The sequence below is a fragment of the Cupressus sempervirens genome, chromosome 11 (assembly GCF_028749045.1).
Source record: "Cupressus sempervirens isolate cs-2001-9-10 chromosome 11, ASM2874904v1, whole genome shotgun sequence".
NCBI lineage: Eukaryota > Viridiplantae > Streptophyta > Pinopsida > Cupressales > Cupressaceae > Cupressus > Cupressus sempervirens.
Genome location: NC_143128.1, coordinates 854228092 through 854251165, shown reverse-complemented (window position 1 = coordinate 854251165; position 23074 = coordinate 854228092). Strand labels below are relative to the sequence as shown.

The following is a 23074-nucleotide window of genomic DNA, read 5'->3' as shown; positions in this document are numbered from 1 at the left end:
AAAAAAATAAATAAAATAAAATAAAATTTAAAAACAAATAAAAAAAAAAAAAAAAAAAAAAATAATAATAATAATAATAATAATAATAATAATAATAATAAATAAATACAAAATTTTAAAAAAAAAAAAATAATAATAATAATAATAATAATAAATAAATACAAAATTTAAAAAAAAATAAAAATAAAAAAAGAAGAAGGGAGGAATAACAAAAGAACGAAAGAATAAAAGAGGGAAGTGAAATAGAAGATAAGTGCAAGTGTGTGGGAGGGGAATGAAGAAATGACAGTAAATGAGACGTAGGTTGCAGATAAGAAAATAAAACAAAGAGGGAAAGAAGGAGGGGGAGGGTTCACCACTAAACCCAAACAAAAGTGAAAAAGGAAACAAGCAAAAGAGCAAAAACCCCAAATCCAAAGAGGAAAATGGAAAACACAAAAAGGAAGAGGCACCATGGTCGGGAGAAGGGGGGGAAGGCTATTGAAGTTTAGCAAGAAGAGGATGCCAAGAAGCACTGATGCGCCAACCGTCATCACAATTAAGGTTGGAAGGGTGATTGTTTATTTCTATTGCCTCCCTGAGCTTTCTTTTGAAAAAATCATCTTCTCGAGAGAGCACCTGAGTGTTCTCAAGACAAATATGATGTTTAGTTGTGAGGGAGTGCTCCGCGAGGGCAGATTTAAGGGTTTGCTCATGGTTAATGTCAGCGCTGTGCTCTTTGATTCTAGTAATAAATGAGCGACCAGTTTCCCCTATGTAGGGGGCACCGCAAGAGCAAGCGATCTTATAGACCCCCGAGTCTAGAAAGATTTCTCTCCGGTCCTTGAGAGAGGGATAATGATTTCTCAAAATTTGACAAGGCTTGAAAGAGCAACGAATGCCTCTTTTTAGAAGAATCTTAGAGATTTTGTGGGAAATTCCCCCGATGAAAGGAAGGGACGCACTAGGGACAAAAGGACTGAGGGGAGGTTTAGATAAGGAGAGAAAGAGAGACTTAGCTAGGTTGAAAGATTTGGAGATTTTCTTGTTACTGTACCCATTCCAAATGAAGACTTGGCGAAGGTGTGCCAACTCATCATTAAGGTGATCCTCATCACATATGCGATAAGCTCGCATGGCCAGAGTTTTGAGGATACCCACTTTTTGGCTGGGGTGGTGATGGGAGAAAGCATGAAGATAACGATCTGTATGAGTCAATTTGCAATAAACCATACGAGCTAGTGACCCATCTGATCGCTTGATGAGAAGAATGTCGAGGAAAGGAAGTTGATTGTCAACTTCAATCTCTTTAGTAAAAGAGATGCAATGGACCAGGTTATTAATATGGGCGTGGAATTCTTCTAGCTTGTCAAGGCCATGGGGCCAACAAACATTAGTGTCATCAACATAGCGCTTCCACCACTTAGGTTTAAGAGGGAAGGAGGAAAGGGCAGCCTCTTCAAAGTATTCCATATAGAGGTTGGCAATGACGGGGGAAAGAGGTGAGCCCATTGCCACACCATCCACTTGTTCGTAGATAATATCTTGGAAGGAGAAAAAAGTGGATCTTAAGCACATTTCCACAAGGTCAGCAATCTCATTATCAGTTTTCCTTCTGACAATCTCAACGGCATCAGTAATGGGGACCTTAGTGAAGAGTGAGACCACATCAAAGCTAACCAAGATGTCATCCTTGTTAAGCTTTTTGTCTTTGATAAAATCAACAAAGTGGCTAGAGTCTCTAATAAAATAATTGGTTTTTCCTAAGAGATGGGAAACTAATTTGGCTAGGTGAGAGGCGAGATTATAGGTTGGGGAGCCTATGGTATCCACTATTGGCCTCAAAGGAATGCCCCCTTTGTGAATTTTGGGAACACCATAGATACAAGGTGTTACTTCTTTTGAAGGACAAAGGCACTTTTTTGTCATCTCATCAAAGGGCAAGGATGACAATGCCAACTTGACATTTTTGAGAATCTTCGAGCATGGGTTACGAGGCAAGATCTTATAGCTGTTGGTATCAGCCAAGAGGTCAAGCATTTTAGTCACATAATCTAACTTGTTAAGAATAACAGTCGCATTCCCTTTATCTGCCTTGGTGATAATAACCTCATTGTTGCTCACTAGATTCTTGATGGCTTTGAGCTCCGAACCTCGGATATTGCACTTGGGTGGTTTGGCATGCCTAAGTGCAACCACACAATCTTGATGGACTTCCTCCGCAATATTCAAAGAGAGAGAACGTACCGACCTTTTGATCTCCGTCATGAAGAGAACATGAGGAATATAATGAGGAGCAATAGCAAAGTTACAGCCTCTTTTGAGAAAATTGTACACTTTCCTATCGATAGAAGCATCAGAGAGGTTAACTACTAGCTTACTCTCCCAATCAAGGACAGAGGGGGAAAAATTGGGAACAACAGCAGACTCCAGGCTGGTCGATTGAGGAAACAAGCTGGAGGCAGAAGAGAGGGGAGAGGAGGAAGAAACATGGCCCGAGGATAGAGGGGGAATGGTATGAAAGGACCGAGGGACGGACCTAGTAATGGCCTTCCCCAAACAAACTAATTTAGATGGAAAACCACCCATCTTAGGAGGGGACTGAGCGAAGAGATTAGAGTGGTCCGAGGCTCGAGAGGTACCCGAATCCAAAGAGATCAGGTGGTCATTAATGCATTGGGCCGAACTACCAACATTGACCACGAGGAAGTTGTCGACGGTGCATGAAGAGAAAGAGCAATTACTACTACACGTACCTGATAGAGAGACGTTGCCACCTGATGGATGACCATTGATGGAGACCGCTGGAGAGCCATTGCTAGGAGAATGCTGGGTTTCTGCCAAGTCTGAACCTGCCTGCAAAGGAAAACGGGGCTGAGAAATGAATGCCCATTGCTGATGCTATTGAGATTGTTAGAAGGAAAATTGATAATGAGATTGCTGACCTTGTGGAAATGTGCTTAAGATCCACTTTTTTCTCCTTCCAAGATGTTATCTACGAACAAGTGGATGGTGTGGCAATGGGCTCACCTCTTTCCCCCGTCATTGCCAACCTCTCTATGGAATACTTTGAAGAGGTTTCCCTTTCCTCCTTCCCTCTTAAACCTAAGTGGTGGAAGCACTATGTTGATGACACTAATTTTTGTTGGCCCCATGGCCTTGACAAGCTAGAAGAATTCCACGCCCATATTAATAACCTGTTCCATTGCATCTCTTTTACTAAAGAGATTGAAATTGACAATCAACTTCCTTTCCTCGACATTCTTCTCATCAAGTGGTCGGATGGGTCACTAGCTCGTAAGGTTTATCACAAATCGACTCATACAGATCGTTATCTTCATGCTTTCTCCCATCACCACCCCAGCCAAAAAGTGGGTATCCTCAAAACTTTGGCCATGCGATCTTATCACATATGTGATGAGGATCACCTTAATGATGAGTTGGCACACCTTCGCCAAGTCTTCATTTGGAATGGGTACAGTAACAAGAAAATCTCCAAATCTTTCAACCTAGCCAAGTCTCACTTTCTCTCCTTATCTAAACCTCCCCTCAGTCCTTTTGTCCCTAGTGCGTCCCTTCCTTTCATCGGGGGCATTTCCCACAAAATCTCTAAGATTCTTCTAAAAAGAGGCATTCGTTGCTCTTTCAAGCCTTGTCAAATTTTGAGAAATCATTACCCCCCTCTCAAGGACCAGAGAGACATCTTTCTAGACTCGGGGGTCTATAAGATCGCTTGCTCTTGCGGTGCCCCCTACATAGGGGAAACTGGTCGCTCATTTATTACTAGAATCAAAGAGCACAGCGCTAACATTAACCATGAGCGAACCCTTAAATCTGCCCTCGCGGAGCACTCCCTCACAACTAAACATCATATTTGTCTTGAGAACACTCAGGTGCTCTCTCGAGAAGATGATTTTTTCAAAAGAAAGCTCAGGGAGGCAATAGAAATACACAATCACCCTTCCAACCTTAATCGTGATGATGGTTGTCACATCAGTGCTTCTTGGCATCCTCTTCTTGCTAAACTTCAATAGCCTTCCCCCCCTTCTCTCGACCGTGGTGCCTCTTCCTTTTTGTGTTTTCCATTTTCCTCTTTGGCTTTGGGGTTTTTGCTCTTTCGCTTGTTTCCTTTTTCGCTTTTGTTTGGGTTTAGTGGTGAACCCTCCCCCTCCTTCTTTCCCTCTTTGTTTTATTTTCTTATCTGCAACCTACGTCTCATTTACTGTCATTTCTTCGTTCCCCTCCCATACACTTGCACTTATCTTCTGTTTCACTTCCCTCTTTTATTCTTTCGTTCTTTTGTTATTCCTCCCTTCTTTTTTTTTTTTTTTTTTTTAAAATTTTTGTATTTATTTATTTATTATTATTATTATTATTATTATTATTTATTATTTATTATTTTTATTTTTTTAAAATTTTATTTTATTTTATTTTTTATTTTTTATTTTATTTTTTATTTTTATTTAAGTCTTTTTGATATTGCCTTCCCTTTTATTATTTTTTCTCCTTCTTTTTTTATTTCCTCTTTAGATTATTTATTTTAAACACATTACTTATACATTTAATATAGCAAAATTTTACATTAAAAATTGTTATGACCTTGTCTCTTTGTTCTCTGTGTCCATCTCCTCCTCCCAGCTAGGCTCTCCCTCTTATATTCTACTGTGGTCTGCAACTCATCATTTTTTCTCCTCCAGCTATTCATATCCTGATGATGAATCACAGAGTGTGATTCGAGATGTCTCAAGGTGTTGATCTTAGATTGGTTTTGACAAATGAGTGTCTAAACACTTAAGTCATTTACTTAGTTCATGCCAAACAAGTAACATATGTTGAGCATAACATATAAGATAGAGCATGCCAAGTAAACAATGAGTGTTGAGCCACTCAAGTGCCGAGTCCCTCAAATGCCAAGCAAAATAGTGTGTGCTGAGTGATTGAAGTGTTGAGCTAGTAGTGCATATTGACTTATTTAGATTCTAAGTGACAACATTGAAGTTACAGTTAGTGCCGAGCACTAGGGACTTCAGATTCCAAGTAATACATTTTTGACATAGCTGTTTGTATTGGCACAAACTTCTATGTAAACTTTTTTTGAGTTAAGAATTTTTTTTTAAATATTTGATGATAAGGACGAATATTAATTATGAATCCCTATGCATTGCATGCATCTAATTAGAAAAAGGGAAGGTTTAAGCAGCAATATGGGTGAATCACTATCATTGATTCATACCTAACCCAAAGTCACCTAGGTCTTCTTAAGGAAGATAAACCCTAAACTCTCTAAAAAATGCTAAGGAGAATTGAAGAGAGTTATGCATGCACAAAAAAAGAATTCAAGGTGATTAAGGTGTTATGAATAGAGTTACATTGTAGAATCAATTAGAGGAGAATAGAGGAAATGAATTAAAGGAATACATAGATACTTTTGAATAAAAAGGATCAAGTACACATGAGAGGTGATATGGCATCAAGCAACATAGTTCTAACCGAAGGATCATTACTGAGACATTTTAATAGGTGAATCAATTAAATCTCTTAATCAAGTAGTCTTGACATGTTATTGTAAGTACTTTAACAAGGTGCTTACTTCATTGCAAGTTAAAGTTCTCTTTCCAGGCACACTATAACAAGGTGTTCAAATCCTTTAACATGGTAAAATCTAACAATCTTGTAAGCCTTTAACAAGGTAGACCTTTCACAGGGTAGACCATGTTTCATGATCAAACATTGTAACCTTCACTGGATACACTTTATTATTGCAGTAGTGAAGATTAATGGGTGTCATCCCCACCCTATTTTTACCTTCTCCTTGTGCATTTTTTGGGAAGCCAAATATCTTGTGTCATACATGTGTTTAATATTTTACTTTCATGTTATGAATGTATATGCTTAATGTTGAACCCTTGGTATTTAGTCTTTGATTGTTGTCATTGATGTCAATAATGTAATTATAATGACAATATGGTATGGTTAACATACCATAATTATCTTATTTGATGTCCTTAAATATTGTTCAAAACATATTCAAGACAAACACTTAAGTGTTATACAATTAACACTTAATGTTCATATTAGTTTACAAAATGGTTATAAAAAAACTAGTTTTGGTCTAGGAGAAAGTTGACAAGATATTTTATTTGATAGATCCCAATTGTCATTCTTTTTTGGAAAGTTCTTTGTGTTAGCTAAAATGGTTCTTTGTTAGCTTTTGCATAACACATGTATGGAAAGAGAAAATTTTTATTATCATAAATAATTACCAAATTGTTATAATAGTTTTAGCATTTTTGAGTGGCTTTGGTCTAATTGAAGTTTGGGGTATGTACTTTCCTCAAAAATTTTGATTTTCTTGGTTTATAAGTAGAGGATAGATTTCTCTACAACATTCAATTGGTGGTTTTGACAAAGGTTGCAAGATTTGTGTGGAATTCCTTGTAGACCAAACAGTTTGTAGGCATATTTTTAATAACAAGGAAGAGGGTAATGTTTTATGTTTCTATTTTTATATTTGTTATTTGATTTTCATTGAAGATGATTATCAGAGGTAGAAGGGTTATATATTGCTTTTTCATTCATTCATATCAATATTTGATCAGATCTTTTAATGGAAAAAAAATATATATTTGGGTATTGGATGTTTTGAGGAGAATAGAAGTATATCCTACATTATGTTTTCAACAAGAAGTTGAAACTGTTGATTCATGATTTGTGTTGTAAAAGAGATGATCCTCTAATTTTATATCTCATTTGTTCATTTTGGAAGTTGGTTTTTCTTGTATTCATGAAGTTGGTGCTTCAGGTGTAAGGGATTGGCATTTCTAAAATAGGGTGTTGGTGCTTCCTAGAGCTATAGCTATAAAAGAATTTCCCAAGAGGCCAATAAATTTTCAAATTCAAAGTGGTTTTTACCCTAACGGGTTTTCCATTTTAAAATATTGTGTCACTTTTTTATTCATTAACTATTTTTCTTATGTGTTAAATTTTTATAACTTGTAATTGTTTCAAGTTTTGAAAAGTATTTTAAACCATTGATTCATGCCACCCCCCTTGCCCCTCTTAGTGGTGTTTGTATTACAAAAAATGGTATTAGATTAAGGTTCCCTACATCAAGTTTAACAACTTTGGGTAGATTTTGGTTGAGTGGAATACTTATCTTTTATTGCTCAAGATAGTTCTTCAAAGTTTCCTATTTTTGATGGATTAGATTATGAGTTTTGGGAAGTAATGATGAAAACATATTTCTTATATATTAATGTTGATGTTTGGGCTTTAGTTTTTAATCGTTATAAAGTTCCTAAAACTTTACTAAAACTTTACCTACAAATCCTAATGAAAAGAGGAAGTATGAAACTAATCTGAAAGCTAAATTTGTTATACTTAACAATTTATCTAAAGATGTTTTTGTTAAGGTAATGCATTGCAGTTCTTCTAAGGAAGTATGGGAAAAAATGAAAAACACATATCATGGTAATGATAGAGTTAAAGAAGCCAAGATACTAATGCGACTCAAAATTTCCTTCTCGATTTGGTACCATTCCAAGCTTTTGAGCCCTTTAAACTGCATTGAATGCACGTGTACCTAGCTATCCATTTGAGGACTAAGAAGTGTTTAATGTTTCTAACACCTTGTATTTAGTATATCCACTTGTCTCATGAAGATAAATTTCCATTTTGAGCAATGTCCAAATTTGCATTTTTGCCTAAGTGACAAACAATGACATGAGGTTGTGTTTGCATTTGAATATCTTGCACCCAGTCATGATTCATGACATGCCACTTTGGAAGTATTTATTATCCATAACAAAGAAGTTATGTTTTAGATTGTGAGTCATTTTGATATGCTTTGACTAGGTTTTGAATCCCTCAAAGTTGATTGTTTATTGTAGTCATGTTGATACAAATTGTTCAAAATTCTAGGAAGCGCTATTTGACTTGTTATAACTTTGACCAAGTTTACCAAAATGATAAAATTAATTTTACATTGAATTCTATAGGTTAGAAAAAAATTAAGTTTCAATTTTGAGCTTATGAGAAATTAGTTTGAGAAATTTTCAAATGTGATTCCAAATACAATTTCTAAAGTTTTACTGGTGTCATAAAGTACCCCTATTTGGGATGTCATAATTCTAAATCCTTGATAGGAGAGATCAAATAGATTGTACCATAGTTTTCTACTCTAAAAATTATTTAAATGTTCCATTTTGTAAGTCTTTATGAATTTTTTTGCACACTTTCCTAGGTCCATTCATTTTGCAAAGATCACTTTTCTACCATTGTTTCCAGTTTTACTAATCCAAGTAGCCCACTTTGACAACTTGCCAAACGTGTCCATTATTCTTCATGAGCCCAAATTCTAGATTTATACTCTAGTTATGATAGTGAACTAGTGCCCCAATTTTCATGCCCCCAAGTGTCAGTTTGCGCTATTTTTGAAGCCAAATTTGAACACGATTTGTTATTTTCTAGCACATTTGCTTGTAAATAGTTTTGAGAAGGCAACTTTCATAGTTAATATTTTTGACTAAGTGACCTTCATGACATGAGATTTGGCAGGGTACAAGAATGTGGAATAGAGAATCAGTGTGTTAGTGTCTATAGCCCAGTCAAGTTTTTTGTCAGTTTTTAAAGCCAGTCAGAGGACCTCTTGACACAAAACTAGCAATTTGTAGGAAATGTTGAAGATCAATTTTAAATGATGCAATAGTGATTGAATCTTGATCAAATCAATATTTAGATGATTGATGAATCAATTTGAGATGTCAGTTGTTTGAAAATGAAAATATTTTTTAGCTAGACCAACTTTGGGTTCCAACTAATTGCTTCAAATTGATGGAAAGTTTTGGAATCCTAAGGGTGTTGCAAGTTTTAATAGGTCCTAAAGGCATGGTGATGAGGGTGCTAATCATTAAATGATCAAAGTGTATACCCCTTTTATTCAAATTAAGAGGTGAGTATGATTGTATCATCATGGTTATTACTAGTTAAAAAATATGTGCTCTAGACATTATTTTGATAAATGATGTGATTAAGCCAAGTGATAGTTTTGAAGGTTTTAAGGGACAAAAATAAGAGTGCCGCTATCTAAAAAAAAAAGATTTAGTCCCAATATGTGATATTTTGAGATTTCAGAAATCCAAACTTTTGGATTGATCAAACAAAGTGGTGGTGGAATTCAACAAGTATTTCTGAGTCTTATTCATTCAATGTCCCAAATGGCCTCATGCAAAATATGAAAATGCATACCAATGGACCCTAGCATGGAATGAAATGAGGCCACTACTAACTCGACTCCTTCAAGCTTGTGAGTACTACTTGAATCTCTAATATTTGACCCAGCAGGATGCCAGTGTTAAAGAAATTGAATCATCACATTAATAACTAGATTACTACATAACACCACTATCCATCCCATTATAATACTATGATTATGCAGGGTCATTGGTACCTCAAAAAAGCTCAAAGGGGAGAGAAGCATCAGTTGTTGGAGATCCAATCAATGTGGGGCCCATTGATTCATTAGAGTTAGCGGCCTCTGTTACAATAGGCAAGGTGGTGCATATGTAGTGTACCCTCATGCCTGCTAGTGGACGCAAATAGTTTTGATTTGGCTAGGAACCACTCATCCAAGGAGTGTAGAGGTATTTTGGAAGGAAATGACTTGGCTATTGTCACACATGGAGAATTAGTTATCGATGCCCATGTCTTGATTGGAAGCTGCAGTCCATTGCATGGGTAGATTTCTAACATTGCATTCCATTTTCTCACAGTGTTGATGTTTCATCAAGTTGAACAGACTAGAACCTCTAGTTTTGATTGTATCCTTGCTGATAAAAATGGTTGAAAAGTGTTACATCTATGACAAGGGAGGCATCAAGCAGTATGAAGGAGAAATTTTGAACCAGCTAGAGCATAGAGTTTGAAGAATGTGTTCTTCAGGCCTCAAGATGGGGTATATAAAAGTGGATCTCACTTCTAAGGATTCTTTCAAGCTAAAGAAAGGGGTTGTCATGTGAAGACAAGCTACTTGCTAATGTTTTTATTTTCTAGGAACTCGTATCCTCTTAAGTCCAACATGTGTTGTGCAGAAGGTTCTTTGAGTTTTTTTTAATATTTGAGCAGACAATAATGAAATGTCTTAAAGGCGCAAGGATTTTAGAGTGCAAGCTCATATGTGAGGACCTCACCATTTCACCTGCTGGAGGAAGACACCGAGAAATTTTGACTAAAGTGTGCCAAACAAGATGTTGAAGTCAATGAAAAATGGAAATTTACCAAGCTAAAATGTGACACATGGCACCAGAAGAATGAATCTGATAGTGACACATGATAGAGGCTTCCAAACATGGCATGCTGCTTGAGGTGCAGATGTGGTAGAAAGTGTCACATGTCACAAGGTTGCTATGCCACAATGATGTGGTACCATTGTAAGGCATCCTGTGACATAGTGACCAATGACATGGAAGGCTAACATGGCATGACAACGAGGCAACCACGAGGTGGATGATGTGTCTTGAGGTGCCACATGTCACAATATCAGTATATTGTGATGATGTCACAACATGCTAACTAGGATAGTGACATAGAAATCGATGATGAGGCAGCCACGAAGCAAGATAGGGTACCAATAGTAGTGTGACATGTGGCACCCAAGTGGCAGGTGTCAAATGAATGTGCATCATATGGACCAATAAAAGCTTGACACATGTCAAAAGATGGTCAAACCAGTTTTACCCAAATGAAAATTTGGAGGGAAAATTTGAACTGCATAAAATAATTATTTTTTATTTTTTTTCCTATTTTTTCGTTGTGCACAAAAGTTTTAAATAAAATATTATTTAATCCTATAGTTTTGACTTTGGAAAAATTTAATATTTACCAAAATGCAGTCACAGAGCCATGCCATGAACTGGAAATTTAAACTAATATTTTTGGGCATTTCTAATAAGAAAATATAGTAGTATTATATATCACCATAATTGGGAGACAATGACCTTTCCATTTTTAGAGTTTGTTTTCACACAAGAATCCAATTATTCAAGTTATGTGAGGTTTCATTCCAGGTAACCATTTTTCAGTTTCATTCAATTGCAACAGTTCACATTTGATTTCTAGTGAAATGGTGAATTGAATGAATAGAGGAGATAGTAAAAATATAGTTAGAGGCAAACTTTGTTACATACAAGTCAGTTAAATGGTGGTTTTATCAACATTTTAGATATATGGGTAACATAAGGGTTTTCATCATTGAAGGGAAAATATTTTGGGTTTGTTACAAAATAATGATGAAAATCATATTATATTTCATGGGTAGAAAGATGAGAGATGTTTTACAATAGAAAGGAATGAAGATTCAAGTGGACACATGTCACTTCCAAATCAGATTTTTGATTTCATTCTTTTCCTTTATCTCTTTCTTTCTCAATCACTATAGGGGTTCTAGTTTTGGAGAAAATTTCTCATTGTTGTGATACCATGTTGGTTTGCAATTTTTACTGTAAGACCATGAGGTTGGTTCCAATGTGTCTATAAGACCACATTGTTGGATCCACAGCCATGATTCCACCACATTCTTCAGCATATTTCTCTTGTATGAATAGCAGTAGTTAACCTAATATAGCTAGTTCTAATCTATTTAGTGGTTTTATGAATTGTTTTACATGCACTTGAATGTATAGTTTCAAAGAAATGAATACAATGAGAAAGAATCTCATAATTTCATTCTAATTCTCATCTCCTATCTCTGTAATCTACAATATTATATGGTTTACATAGAAATAATTGTGACCCATTTGCATCCCCTCAAGGTTGTATGTCTAATATATTTTATTGTTGGAACAAAGGGCCAAGTAAATGCTTGATGTATTTGACAGGGTTGTTGGTTACTTGAGAAGGATATTTCATGAGAATGAGGTCTTTATGGACATAGACGTTTGATTCATAAAGTGATAAGATAGATCTAATATTTTGATGTATGAAATATGTCACTAATATCATAGATGTTTGTGTGATTTATGGAATTGCCCAATAGATAAGGCATTGATCAGCTACATGATCAACTTGTTCTTATTGTTGCATATTTAGGGTTTTGTTGAAATCAAATTTAATCAATCATCCATTTCCTTTTCTATTTAAGAGCTAAAAGGATGGCTTCACTTAGCTTATCAATTTATTAGGCCATGCTATTAGCTATTTCATGTTTGGGATCTTTGCTTAGTTATTAGAAGATTAAGAGTTTTATCTACTTTGTTAAATTCAAGTGTATGTTTTAGTACTGGTACTATATAAGTGAATTTGAGGTCCACCCACCTAGGTTTTGCAGAGCCTAAAGTAGAAGAAGGGTCTAGCCTTATAGTTGGTCCAGTGTCTGAAAGGGTATGTTGAAAATGGGAAATAGCTGCCCCTAGATGTATCTTGTTCTCATCAGGGTAATTTGAAACTATGATGTTTCAAAATACCAACAAAATGGAAACTCTTATGGGAAGTCTATGAAGAAATTCATTGTTAAAATTAATTGAATCTTTGGTATAAATAACATATTTAGAATCTGTATGATAAAAAAACCTTTAGAATTAAAAAAAGCATTCAATATAGAAGGAAGAATTTTCTATAGCAGCAAGGTTGTGAGGTGTTTCCCATTTCTTTGTTGAGTATTCTTGTCTCCCAATAATGTTTAATCCATTTTCAGCAATATCTTTGAGTTTGAGTTTAAATTGTATTGCTAAGAGTATTCATCTTCAATCAATTCAGTCAGATTTTGTTTCTAGAGTGTTGTAAAATCAGAGTTAAGGATGAACAAGGTTGTGTTATCTTTTTCAAGTTTGTAAATCTACAAGAGTGGTTTGATGATTTGTATGTCTCCTAATTAGAAGGTCTAGTTAAAATTTTTCAAGTGACAAATTATGTTTTATTTCTCACAAGCATGAGTGGTTACTCTAAATCTCTATACTAGCTTATTCCTAGTTGATTTCATTGTAATATTTTGATGGAATTTCAAGTTGTATGGGAAGATCTAAATCTTTTGATAGTTTCTTGAAAATGATGTTTTGGTTCTTGATAAAATTTAAGGTGTTGTTGCATCTATTGTTATAAGAAATAGAAGTGTAAAAACTAAATCACAACATTGATTTCTTTATCCTTTTGCAAAGAGGTGGCAGCTCTACAAGGTTTTGATCAGTGGTGTGAAGAGATGAAGTTTGTGTTGCCATTTTTTGTCTCCTACCAAAAATTCAAATTTTAAATGCCCAACTTGTCCAACGGGTAGTTCCTAGAGTTAATATTATTTTAAATGTCCAAGAAATATCAAAAATTTGAATGAAAAATCTTATGTTTTATTTTTTCTAGCGTGGAGCTTCCCTCGCCATTAGATCTTCCATGATCTACATTTCCCCACATCCCCACATTTTCCAAATGCACAATCTTTAAATAATGTGGGAAATCCCTTCTATGACATGTGGCCAGTGGGTCCTCCCCTTTTTCTCGATGCCAAATTTTGATAGGTCTGCACTGGGTGCTATGGTGCTATCAAAAAATCTTTGCCCCTTGTAGATAGCAACATAGTGCCCAGTCAGAAAATGATACTACGGTGACATTAGGAGATTGTGGGTCCTACTTCCCTTAGCAAGCTGTAAACGAGGGTCGTCACACAGGTTGACACATGGCCTATTTGTATTGGTCAATAAACTAATAGGTCGAACTCATCTTGCTCACTGCCAAATTAAGGAACATCTATGGTAGGCATTATCATGCTATGGGAAGTTGCTCGAAGGATACCCATAGTGACATAGTGCCTTGGTGGTACGTGTCCTAGGTGATGTCATGATGGATGGTTGCAAAGGTCTAGAAAGTACAAGTTATGTTCACCATCCAATATAGGCAAATCAAGGACTGATTCTTTCCTGCATTATCAAGATGCGAGGAAATTAAATATTGCATAGAAGTGGTTTGGCAACACGTGTCCTAGGTGATGTCATGGCAGATGGTTGCAGAGGTCCAAAAAGTACAAGTTATGTTCATCATCCGATGCAGGTAAATCAAGGGTTGGTGCTTTCTTGCATTATCAAGATTTGAGGAAATTAAATAATGTGGGGAAGTGGTTTGGTGACACCTATCCTAGTTGAGGTCATGAGCCCATTTTCTCATAAGGTATCGACAACTTGTCTTATGTGGCAGTTGTCAGATGAGTTAGAGTACGATGAAGGCATCTCATTGGCCCATCTAGCTTACCAAATATGTAGTTCTATAGATCTTTGTGCACTATTAGATCTTTATAGATCAAGGGCCAAAACTTTCCCGCATTATCAAGATGCCAAAAAATTAAATAATGCAGGGAAGCAATTTGGCGACACTTGTCCCAGTTGACATCATGGGCCCACTTTCTCAAAAGGTATTGAAAGCTTATCTTCCATGGCAATTTTTAGATGAGTCAAAGTATGATGAAGGCATCTCATTGGCCCATCTAGCTTACCAAATATGTAGTTCTACAAATCTCTATGCACCGTCAGATCTTCACAGATCAAAGGTTGGTGTATTCCCGCATTATCAAAGTGCAAGGAAGTTAAAAAATGTGGGAAAGTGGTTGGAGGGCATGTGTCCCAGATGATGTCATTTACCTGCCCTCCTTGCAGCTAGGTACTTGATGAGCCCTCACCATCTGATGTGACATGATCAGTGGTTGGCATTATGTCGCTATGAAAAGCTGTGAACACTTTAACAATTGCAACATAGTGCCTTAGCGATGTGTGGCACAGATGACGTAATGGGCCCACCCTTCTCCAAAGCAATATTAGGGCTTGTCCTTGATGGCATGTTGTTAGATGGGTCATAGTACACTAGAAATTTTTTATTGGTCCATTCAGCTAGCTGAGTGTGTAGTTGTACCATTTTTTTATCATCGTCAGATCTAAGAAATCCATGACAAGCACTATCTTGCTATGGAGAACTATGAGGAATTTATTGTTAGTTGTAGGGCCCATTTTCCATTGCACCAAAATCCATGACTATTAGTGAACATGGAACATCATATAATTAACCACCTATAGGTAGGGGAACACGCCACATCACCCAAAAATCTCCCCCTCGACGTGCATACCAAGTGCTTATGCGGTTCGAGAAGGCACCAAGGAGATTTGAACCCATAACCAAGCCAAAAACCAGGCTCTGATACCAATTGTAGGGCCCATTTACCATTGCACCAAAAGCCATGACTGTTAGTGAAAATAGAACACCACATAATTAACCACCTATGGGTAGGGGAGTACATCACATCACCCAACATTAGTGACATAGCGCCCTTTTGCCAGGTGGATCAGTGGGGCCAAGGATTATGAAATTACAAGGATGGTACTAGTTTGGGCTGAGTCAGATGCTAGGTATATTGAGGTGTTTCATGGGCCCAAAAGTTTAAAGGCAAGCACAGTAATACGGTGAGTCTCCATGATCATCAAATCTAAGGAAAATCAACACTGGGCACTATCTCACTATGGAAAGGTGATCAAAGGCTACCCATAGCGACATAGCACCTAGGTGACATGTGTCCTTGTGGGCTCAGACAAGATTGATAGTTAAGGGGGTGGTAGTTATGTTGCAGCCATTGCGGTCAGGGTTTAGGAAGATGATGTAGTTAGTTAGAGAAAGACATGGTCAACTCAGGGAGACTTTGTAGGGTGGCGAAAAGATAAAAGACTGTTGGCCCACATGGTTCATCCTAGTGCCAAAGATAGGTCAACTAGGTTAACTTTTTGATTCATGAGATATGAACTAGGGAAGTTGAGGGTTTCTTGTGTGATCTATTCTTCATGATCATTTCCAACCACTAGAAGTGAATGCAAAACAAAGAAGAACACTCTACCCCCTCGATCTATCTATCTACCTGGTCAGAATAGCTTAATTGTGTCATTTTTGTCTTCTCAAGGCCCTGTTGCAACCAAGATCAGAAATCATTGCATCTAGATCCACATCCAGATTAGGTTTTCTCATTATTGTTCCTTGCAGGACTTGATGGCAGTGGTTGCAGGATATTTTTGGAGGGAAAATCCCAGTTATGCCTAAACTATAAAGGAAAATTTTGTAGATTTTGTTAGGGTTGGATCATTCCTTATTGTTCATTACTGTTACTCTGCAATTCCAATGTAAAATTCCCTTTACCTCTGAACTGTATGATATTCTACTTTATCTCCTTCAGCCATTAGTGTGAAAGTGCAAGAATTCTTTGCCTCTTACTAGTGTTTTGTAGAGATCTATGATCTGCATGACTGTATCTCCTTGGCCTATGAATGGTAATATAAGTGAATCTCTCTTTCCTTATGTCATTCATCTTGGTCTATTGATCTGTATGTGATTATTAGATTAAAGCAAGTATGAATGTGTATATCCTTAGTTTCATTCTGGTTCAATAGTGCATATATGGGCAGAGTTTGGTCTAAACACTCTATTTTGGTGCATCACCTCTTTAGATTAGACTAAGTAGATTTGCTTTCATGCTCTCCTTTTCCCTTTTTCTCTCTAAGAGTAGTGAGGTGCACCTTGATAGTAAGAGGAAAGTGGCCTTCTCTAGAGACTCAACCTCATAGTTCAAGTCCCATAGCTTGGAGGTTGTTTCCATGTTTCACTAGGTTGTCCTCATGCATAGGCTTTGGACAAAGGTGCAAACCTAAGTGACAATAGTTTTTGGAATGCCTGGTGGGACAACTTTTCAAAAAATTTCAAGCCTACTGGTGTCAAAAGGGAAGATTTCAAGATCAATACCGAGGAGATAGTACTGGCTTCAATGTTTAAGCCTTCAAGAGGCTTATTCTTCAAAGTACTTAGTGACTCTAAGCTTCAAACACATATCTAGTTCCAAACCAAAGTTGTAGTGATTCATGCCCAAGGCTGAAACAAGGGCATCTTCTAGAGGTAAGTTTCAGTACCAAGAGGTTTCATTTTAAAACCCTAGAAGAAGGAAGACTAGAATATCTTTATCACTAGTTAGGAGTGTAGTAGTAACAAATACACCTACAAGATCTATCTCTACTCCTCCTATTGTTAGATCTCAGCCTAGACTGCCATCAATACATATCAATAGATCACTTGTCTAAATGGTGTTTCCTAGAGCTCATACTTTTTCCACCTTTAATGGTGGGAGCCCTCTCTTATTAGCCCAAAGACATGACATACCAGTATCTGCCCTCAAAAGTATACCATAGTTTATTGGTGAAACTTTTATCTCTCCCTCAGAACACATTCAAGAGGTTGCAAATCTTTGCAATATCCATGGTATTAAAGAGGATGATGTTGTAGTTAGGCTCCTAGCCTCATCCTTGAAAGGAAAAGCACTACAATGGTATAGAGGTTTAGCTCATGGTTCTATAATAGATTGGAATGGATTAGGAGCGGCATTGTGCAAACATTTTGAGGATAAAAGTGACAATTTGTAACTTTTAGAGTAGTTGACTACTATAAAAAGAGCCCCCCATGAATGTATGACTGATTTTAATTATATAATTCAAAAGACATGGGATAGAATACCTACTTCAGTAAAGCCTACCCCTGGTAATGCCTTCTTGCATTACCTTAGAGCTTTTAACAGTGATATTGCCACCACAATCCAAAAAATGGGAGGAGATACCTTACCTAATGCTTATGATATAGCAATAAAATTAGAGAACATCCTAATAAAAAGAGGTAAGTTAGCTCCAAGGCCTCATATGCCTTTCTTCCCTGATGTTCCAAATCATCAACCAGCAATGGCTTCCCTTCCCACAACTTCTACATCACAATCCCTTGTCCCAGTCCCTCAAGATTCCACATCCTCAAATGGGATAGATGAAATCAAAGAGATGATACAATCTCTGATGCAAAACATGGGCAAAAGAGAGAAGAACCTAGAAAAAAAATTGCAAGATCATGGGAAGAAGTTAGAAGATCAAGGAAAGAGGTTGGAGAATAATTTCTCTATGATGTAAAAAGTAAGCAACAAGGTGGTGACTTTAGAAAGACAACAAGCTCAAGGTAGTAAACCTCATCAATTGCAATATCAAACTCCAAGTAGTGGTAGCCCTCTAAATCCTAATCATTGGAACAATTATTTTGATTAGAGCAGGCAGGGTGGCCATGCTTCAACCTCAAATGTAAACTAAAGTAAGGCCATAGTCCCTCAAAACAATATGGCTCTAGATCAAGATTTTTGTCTCTCTTGTAACTACTCCTATGCCTATTGTATGTGTCAAAAGGCTGAATCTTTTATGGCTTTGACAATCCAAAAGCTTGCAACACAACAATCATACAAGGAGGACCAATTTAAACATGCCTTAGATATGCAAAGATGCGGTGATTGCTCTTTTATGAATCATCAGATGGAGGAGCATTGTAATGTAAACCAGGATTCCATTGCTCATAACACTAGAAGAAAAAGAAGAGCTATGGAAGATGTTGTTCTTCCTCCTCCCAATCAGGCCTCAACTTCAAATGTAGTATCTCATGAGCAATCAACAAATAATCAATCAAGTACCTTTCATCAGCAAAGGCAAAATCATGGCAGAAAAGATACAAGTGATCTTTAGGTTATTCCATCTCAACCTCATACAATTGTAGCTCCCAAGGGCTCTACCAAGGCACTTGCTACATCATTCAGTGTGGTAGAGAAAATGAAGAAGACAAAGGTGAATATTTCCATGTGGGATGTTGTTGCTACTATACCCATGCAAAAGAGGTTGCTGCAGCAAGAATTGAAAAGAATTGAACCAAAGGATCAGACACCTAGTATGGAAAGTGCCACAAGTCTAGTACAACCATAAAAGGAGGTAGAAATAAGTAAAAAGGTTAGACCTCCTCCATTCTATGTTTCCCTAATTATAGGGGGAAAACTAGTCCATAATTGCATGATTGATTCAGGGGCTAGCAGTTTAGTAATGCCTAGGTTTGTTGCTGATACTTTAGGAATGAAATATGAACCCATTGTTAGGGATGTATTACAGTTGGATGGTAGTACTCTCAAGAATATAGGGATCCTTAGGAATGTGGAGATGGCCTTACATGCATGCCCTAGTTGTACTATAACCCAAGATATCTCTGTTGCTGAAGGGACTTCACTACCCAAATAGGTGGTTACATATCTTCTAACTAGTCATATATGTTTGTTAAGATGAGATATGGAGCCAATGCTTCAATCAGAGCAGAGCCTCAAGCCCTCCATCATACTGAACCCTACACCCCTAATCTTATCAACATGAATTGCCCTATTCTAGAAATGGATGAGAATGACATAGTGAATGAGCCCACCACTTCCCTAGTAGAGATACCTAATTTTTTGTTAGATGAATGGGCTGACGCGTATCAATTTGACCCTATGTCAGAAACTCTTGAGATAGGTCTCAACACATATTGTATATTAGAGAAAAATGCTCTAGTTCCCAATCTTGTAGAGACTAAAGAAGATACAAGTGGGATATGGAGTATCTACTTTGATGGATCAAGGAATAAGATTGGATCAGGGGCTAGTGTGATGTTGATCTCTCCTGCACAAGTAAGGTACTACTTCTCCTTTAGGCTCCAATTCAATTGCAGTAAAAATGTAGCTGAGTATGAATCCTTGATTCAAGGTCTCCTACTTTCTCAAAGAAGAGGAATCAAAGCCTTAAGGGTGTATGGTGGTTAATCAAGTGAGAAATCAGAATACCACCAAGAATGGTTTGCTCAAGTCTTATAAAAATAGGGTATGGGATTTTCTTGAAGGTTTCAATGCATTTAATATTCAAAGCATCCCTATAAAAAAAAATAGGCATGTTGATAGACTTGAAACTATTGAAGTTGATTAAAGCCAACTCCAAAGATGCCTAAGATCACCTACATGTGAGAACCTATCAAAGAGAAGCCAAGGAGAGGAAGATCATGGAGCAAGGGAAAAAACCCTAAATAAACATGAGAGACCACATATGCAAACACAATGAAAATGTATTTACAATGAGAAATGATAATGTTCTAAAAATACAATGAGGGAGCCCAAATAAGAACTCTAGGAATCTTCTAGAACAAGCTAGAAGGTGGTAGAAGATAATCTTGAAAACTCAGCACACATCCACAAAAGGTGGAACATGCTAGAAGGGAACAAAATCTCGTGTTGTCAACAACTAACCACAACATGCATTAAATAAAAAATATTAAATAAATGCATTTACCTAAGTAAGCTTATGTAAATAGAATAAATAATTAATTATTTACTCTAACACCCCCCCTTAAGTGCAACTTAGGGAAATGTCTTAAGCTCACAAAACTAAGATAAAATGCAGAATGGGTCCTAGTAATGAGGCCATGTTAGGCACCCAACTACAAAGCAAAGAGATGCAACCTCTATAAAATGAGGAAAGAGAGAAAACCATGTGGGAAAAACCCTCCCCCAAAAAGAGGTAACCTAGTGAAGAACTGAAGAAGCCTCCAACTGTATGCGTGAATATCTGGCCTCTGCTAACACACACACTTCAACACATTTTTTGTATGCGAATTCATCCCATAATGAACATTGAATTGTTATCCAAAAATTAGCCTGCAAAGTGACCTATTACCTTCTATCTAAAGGGAATTGCTTGTTAGATATCCTCAGATTTGAGGTGTTTAAGCAACTAGACCCTATAAGAACGAAGAATTTAAGAAATGAAATTAATCTAGAATGAGAAATGCATTCTAATCTAGGAACAAGTAAAGGAAACTAGATTAATCATATGCATATTATCCTAAATGAAATTAAGCTAGAAAATGAATATGAAAGTAGGGAGCTCAAATGAATGCACAATCCAGCAGCAATTTGATGCAAATTCTCATTCAACCTCCTCCCAAAATGAAGAGATGAGGGTCTCTTAAATAGACTTTCTTGGAATCCATCAATAGTTGAGATCAATTTCAATCAACAGTCAAGATTAAATATAAAGTTTAGTCATAAAGGAAGATTCCCAAATTAAAGGGAGTTAACTAATTAAATTTGAGTAGAAAAACGAGTTAACTGATTTAATTTGAATAGAATAAGGAGTTAACTAATTTAATTTGAGTAGAATAAGGAGTTAACTGATTTAATTCCTTTTTGATCAATAGTGAACTAGGAATTTCCCTTTTTGAACTGAAGAAAGATTTTGGAGAGATATTTAATTTAATAAAATGAGATATGCTCTCATAATTACCTTTTTCATTTAATTAAATAATTCTATTTAATTAATTAGGAATGACTTCCCATTTAATTAAATAACTTTGTTTAATTAATTAGAAGTAAGTTCTCCGTTTAATTAAATAATTTTGTTTAATTAATTAAAATAGGCATATTTATTATATTAAATAAATTTAATTACATAGTACATTAGCCTTAGGATATAATTTAATTTAATTAAAGTATAAATACTTATTAATTAAATTAAATATTAATCAATAAGTTTAATGTAACTAATATGAGTAAATACTATAGGAATTAAATAATAAGCATGATGAATGCAGATTAGGGTTTTCTACATCTGACATTTAAGTCAAGTAGCGAGTAGCAGAATAAGAATTTTCCTAGTGAAATAGGACTTAGGATTGATCAGAAATAGACTAGAACTAATATCATGGCAATGAGCCAATTTTGGGGTATTACATTTTGCCCCTCTTTGAATGAATGTGCGAGCAACACATTCAATTCAAAGAAAAATTAGAAAACGTGATTGGAAGATGAGATTGGTTCTAAAGATGATGATGCAGAGACCAATTGATAACCTTTTAAGGACTATCTCTAGAATAGAGCAAGAATGCCTCGATACCTAAAATTGATAGCATATAAAAGAGTATCTCCAGAATAGAGCATAATCTTTAAGGATCCAAACAGAACGTCTAGATACCTAAAATTGAAAGCATTTAGAAGATTATCTCCAGAATGGAGCTTAACCTTCAAGGATACAGATAGAACACCTAGATACCCAAGAGATTGAAAAAAAAGATAATAAGGTCCAATCATGAGTTATAGAATCATCCCCAGAATGAGGCTTGATCCTCAGGAGTCAGGGTTTAGACTATCCCAATACCTTTCTATTGAACTCTGAGAAGAGTTGTTATAAGGTTGATCAATTGATGAAAAGATAAGATAGATGGAAAAGATGCTAGATAGAAGGGAAAAAAATGCCTGAGTGATGAGATGCCCCAAGTGATAAGGACATAAGATGGGAACCAGATGCCCCAAGCAATAGGTATTCAATGATGTAATCATCCTGCCCCCTCGAGAGCAAAATTGAAAGATGACACACCAGAAATAGATGTAAAGCAATATAGCTATAGATACATAAGAAATCTGAGATTCAACAGAATGTAGAAGAGATCATAATGATTTGAACAATAAAGAAGAGATGAGAATGATAAGAAGAAATATGAAGAGATCAAAATGATAAGAAGAAATATGAAGAGATCAAAATGATCTGAAGAAATATGAAGAGATCAGAATGATCTAAAGAAATATGAAGAGATCAAAATGATCTGAAGAAATATAAAGAGATCAGAATTATTAGAAGAAATTTGGAGAGATCAGAGTGATTTGAATAAATTTGGAGAGATTAGAGTGATCTAAAGAAATTTGGAGAGATCAAAGTGATATGAAGAAATGTAAAAGTTGATCCGAAGTGATTTCGAGATCCAAAAGACCAAGTTTGAGTTGAAAAGATTCCAAGAATTACAAAGTATCAAAAAAAATTGGACTGCACAAGCGTTCGATCACATTGGTCCCAAAATTGTAAGATGCATTTTTGAGCGACTTAAGTGTGTCAAATTTCAAATTCGATCCCAAAAATGGGTTCAGAACAACTAAAGTAGCCAAAAGAGTGATTAATCAATCATTTGTGTAGTCATTGAGGAATCTGATGCATGTGGAGTATGAACAGAATGACCATCAAATTACATGGTTATACAAATGAAGTATGTAATGCAAGACTATATTAAATGCAACCCTAGGTCTGGTTACTAAGCCTCAACAATTTATCATCACTGGATATAAAATAAAGCTGGTACATTATACAATTTCCACTGACATTGCAATCATGAAAATATGAATATAACATATGTTATTGGTTTTTCGGGATTAAATGTAAGCATTTGAGGCACAAGAAGCTAG

General features: G+C 36.1%; 1 protein-coding gene across 1 annotated transcript in view; it reads right to left on the bottom strand.

Moving 5' to 3' along the window:
* Positions 1 to 477: 477 nt before the first annotated feature.
* The window catches only part of LOC149532218 (uncharacterized), a 35025-nt gene continuing 12428 nt past the window's right edge, over positions 478 to 23074 (bottom strand). Inside the window, exon 2 of the mRNA XM_089808446.1 lies at positions 478 to 2835. Coding sequence (XP_089664572.1) covers positions 478 to 2835 — 2358 coding nt within the window. The remainder of the gene's footprint in view (positions 2836 to 23074) is intronic.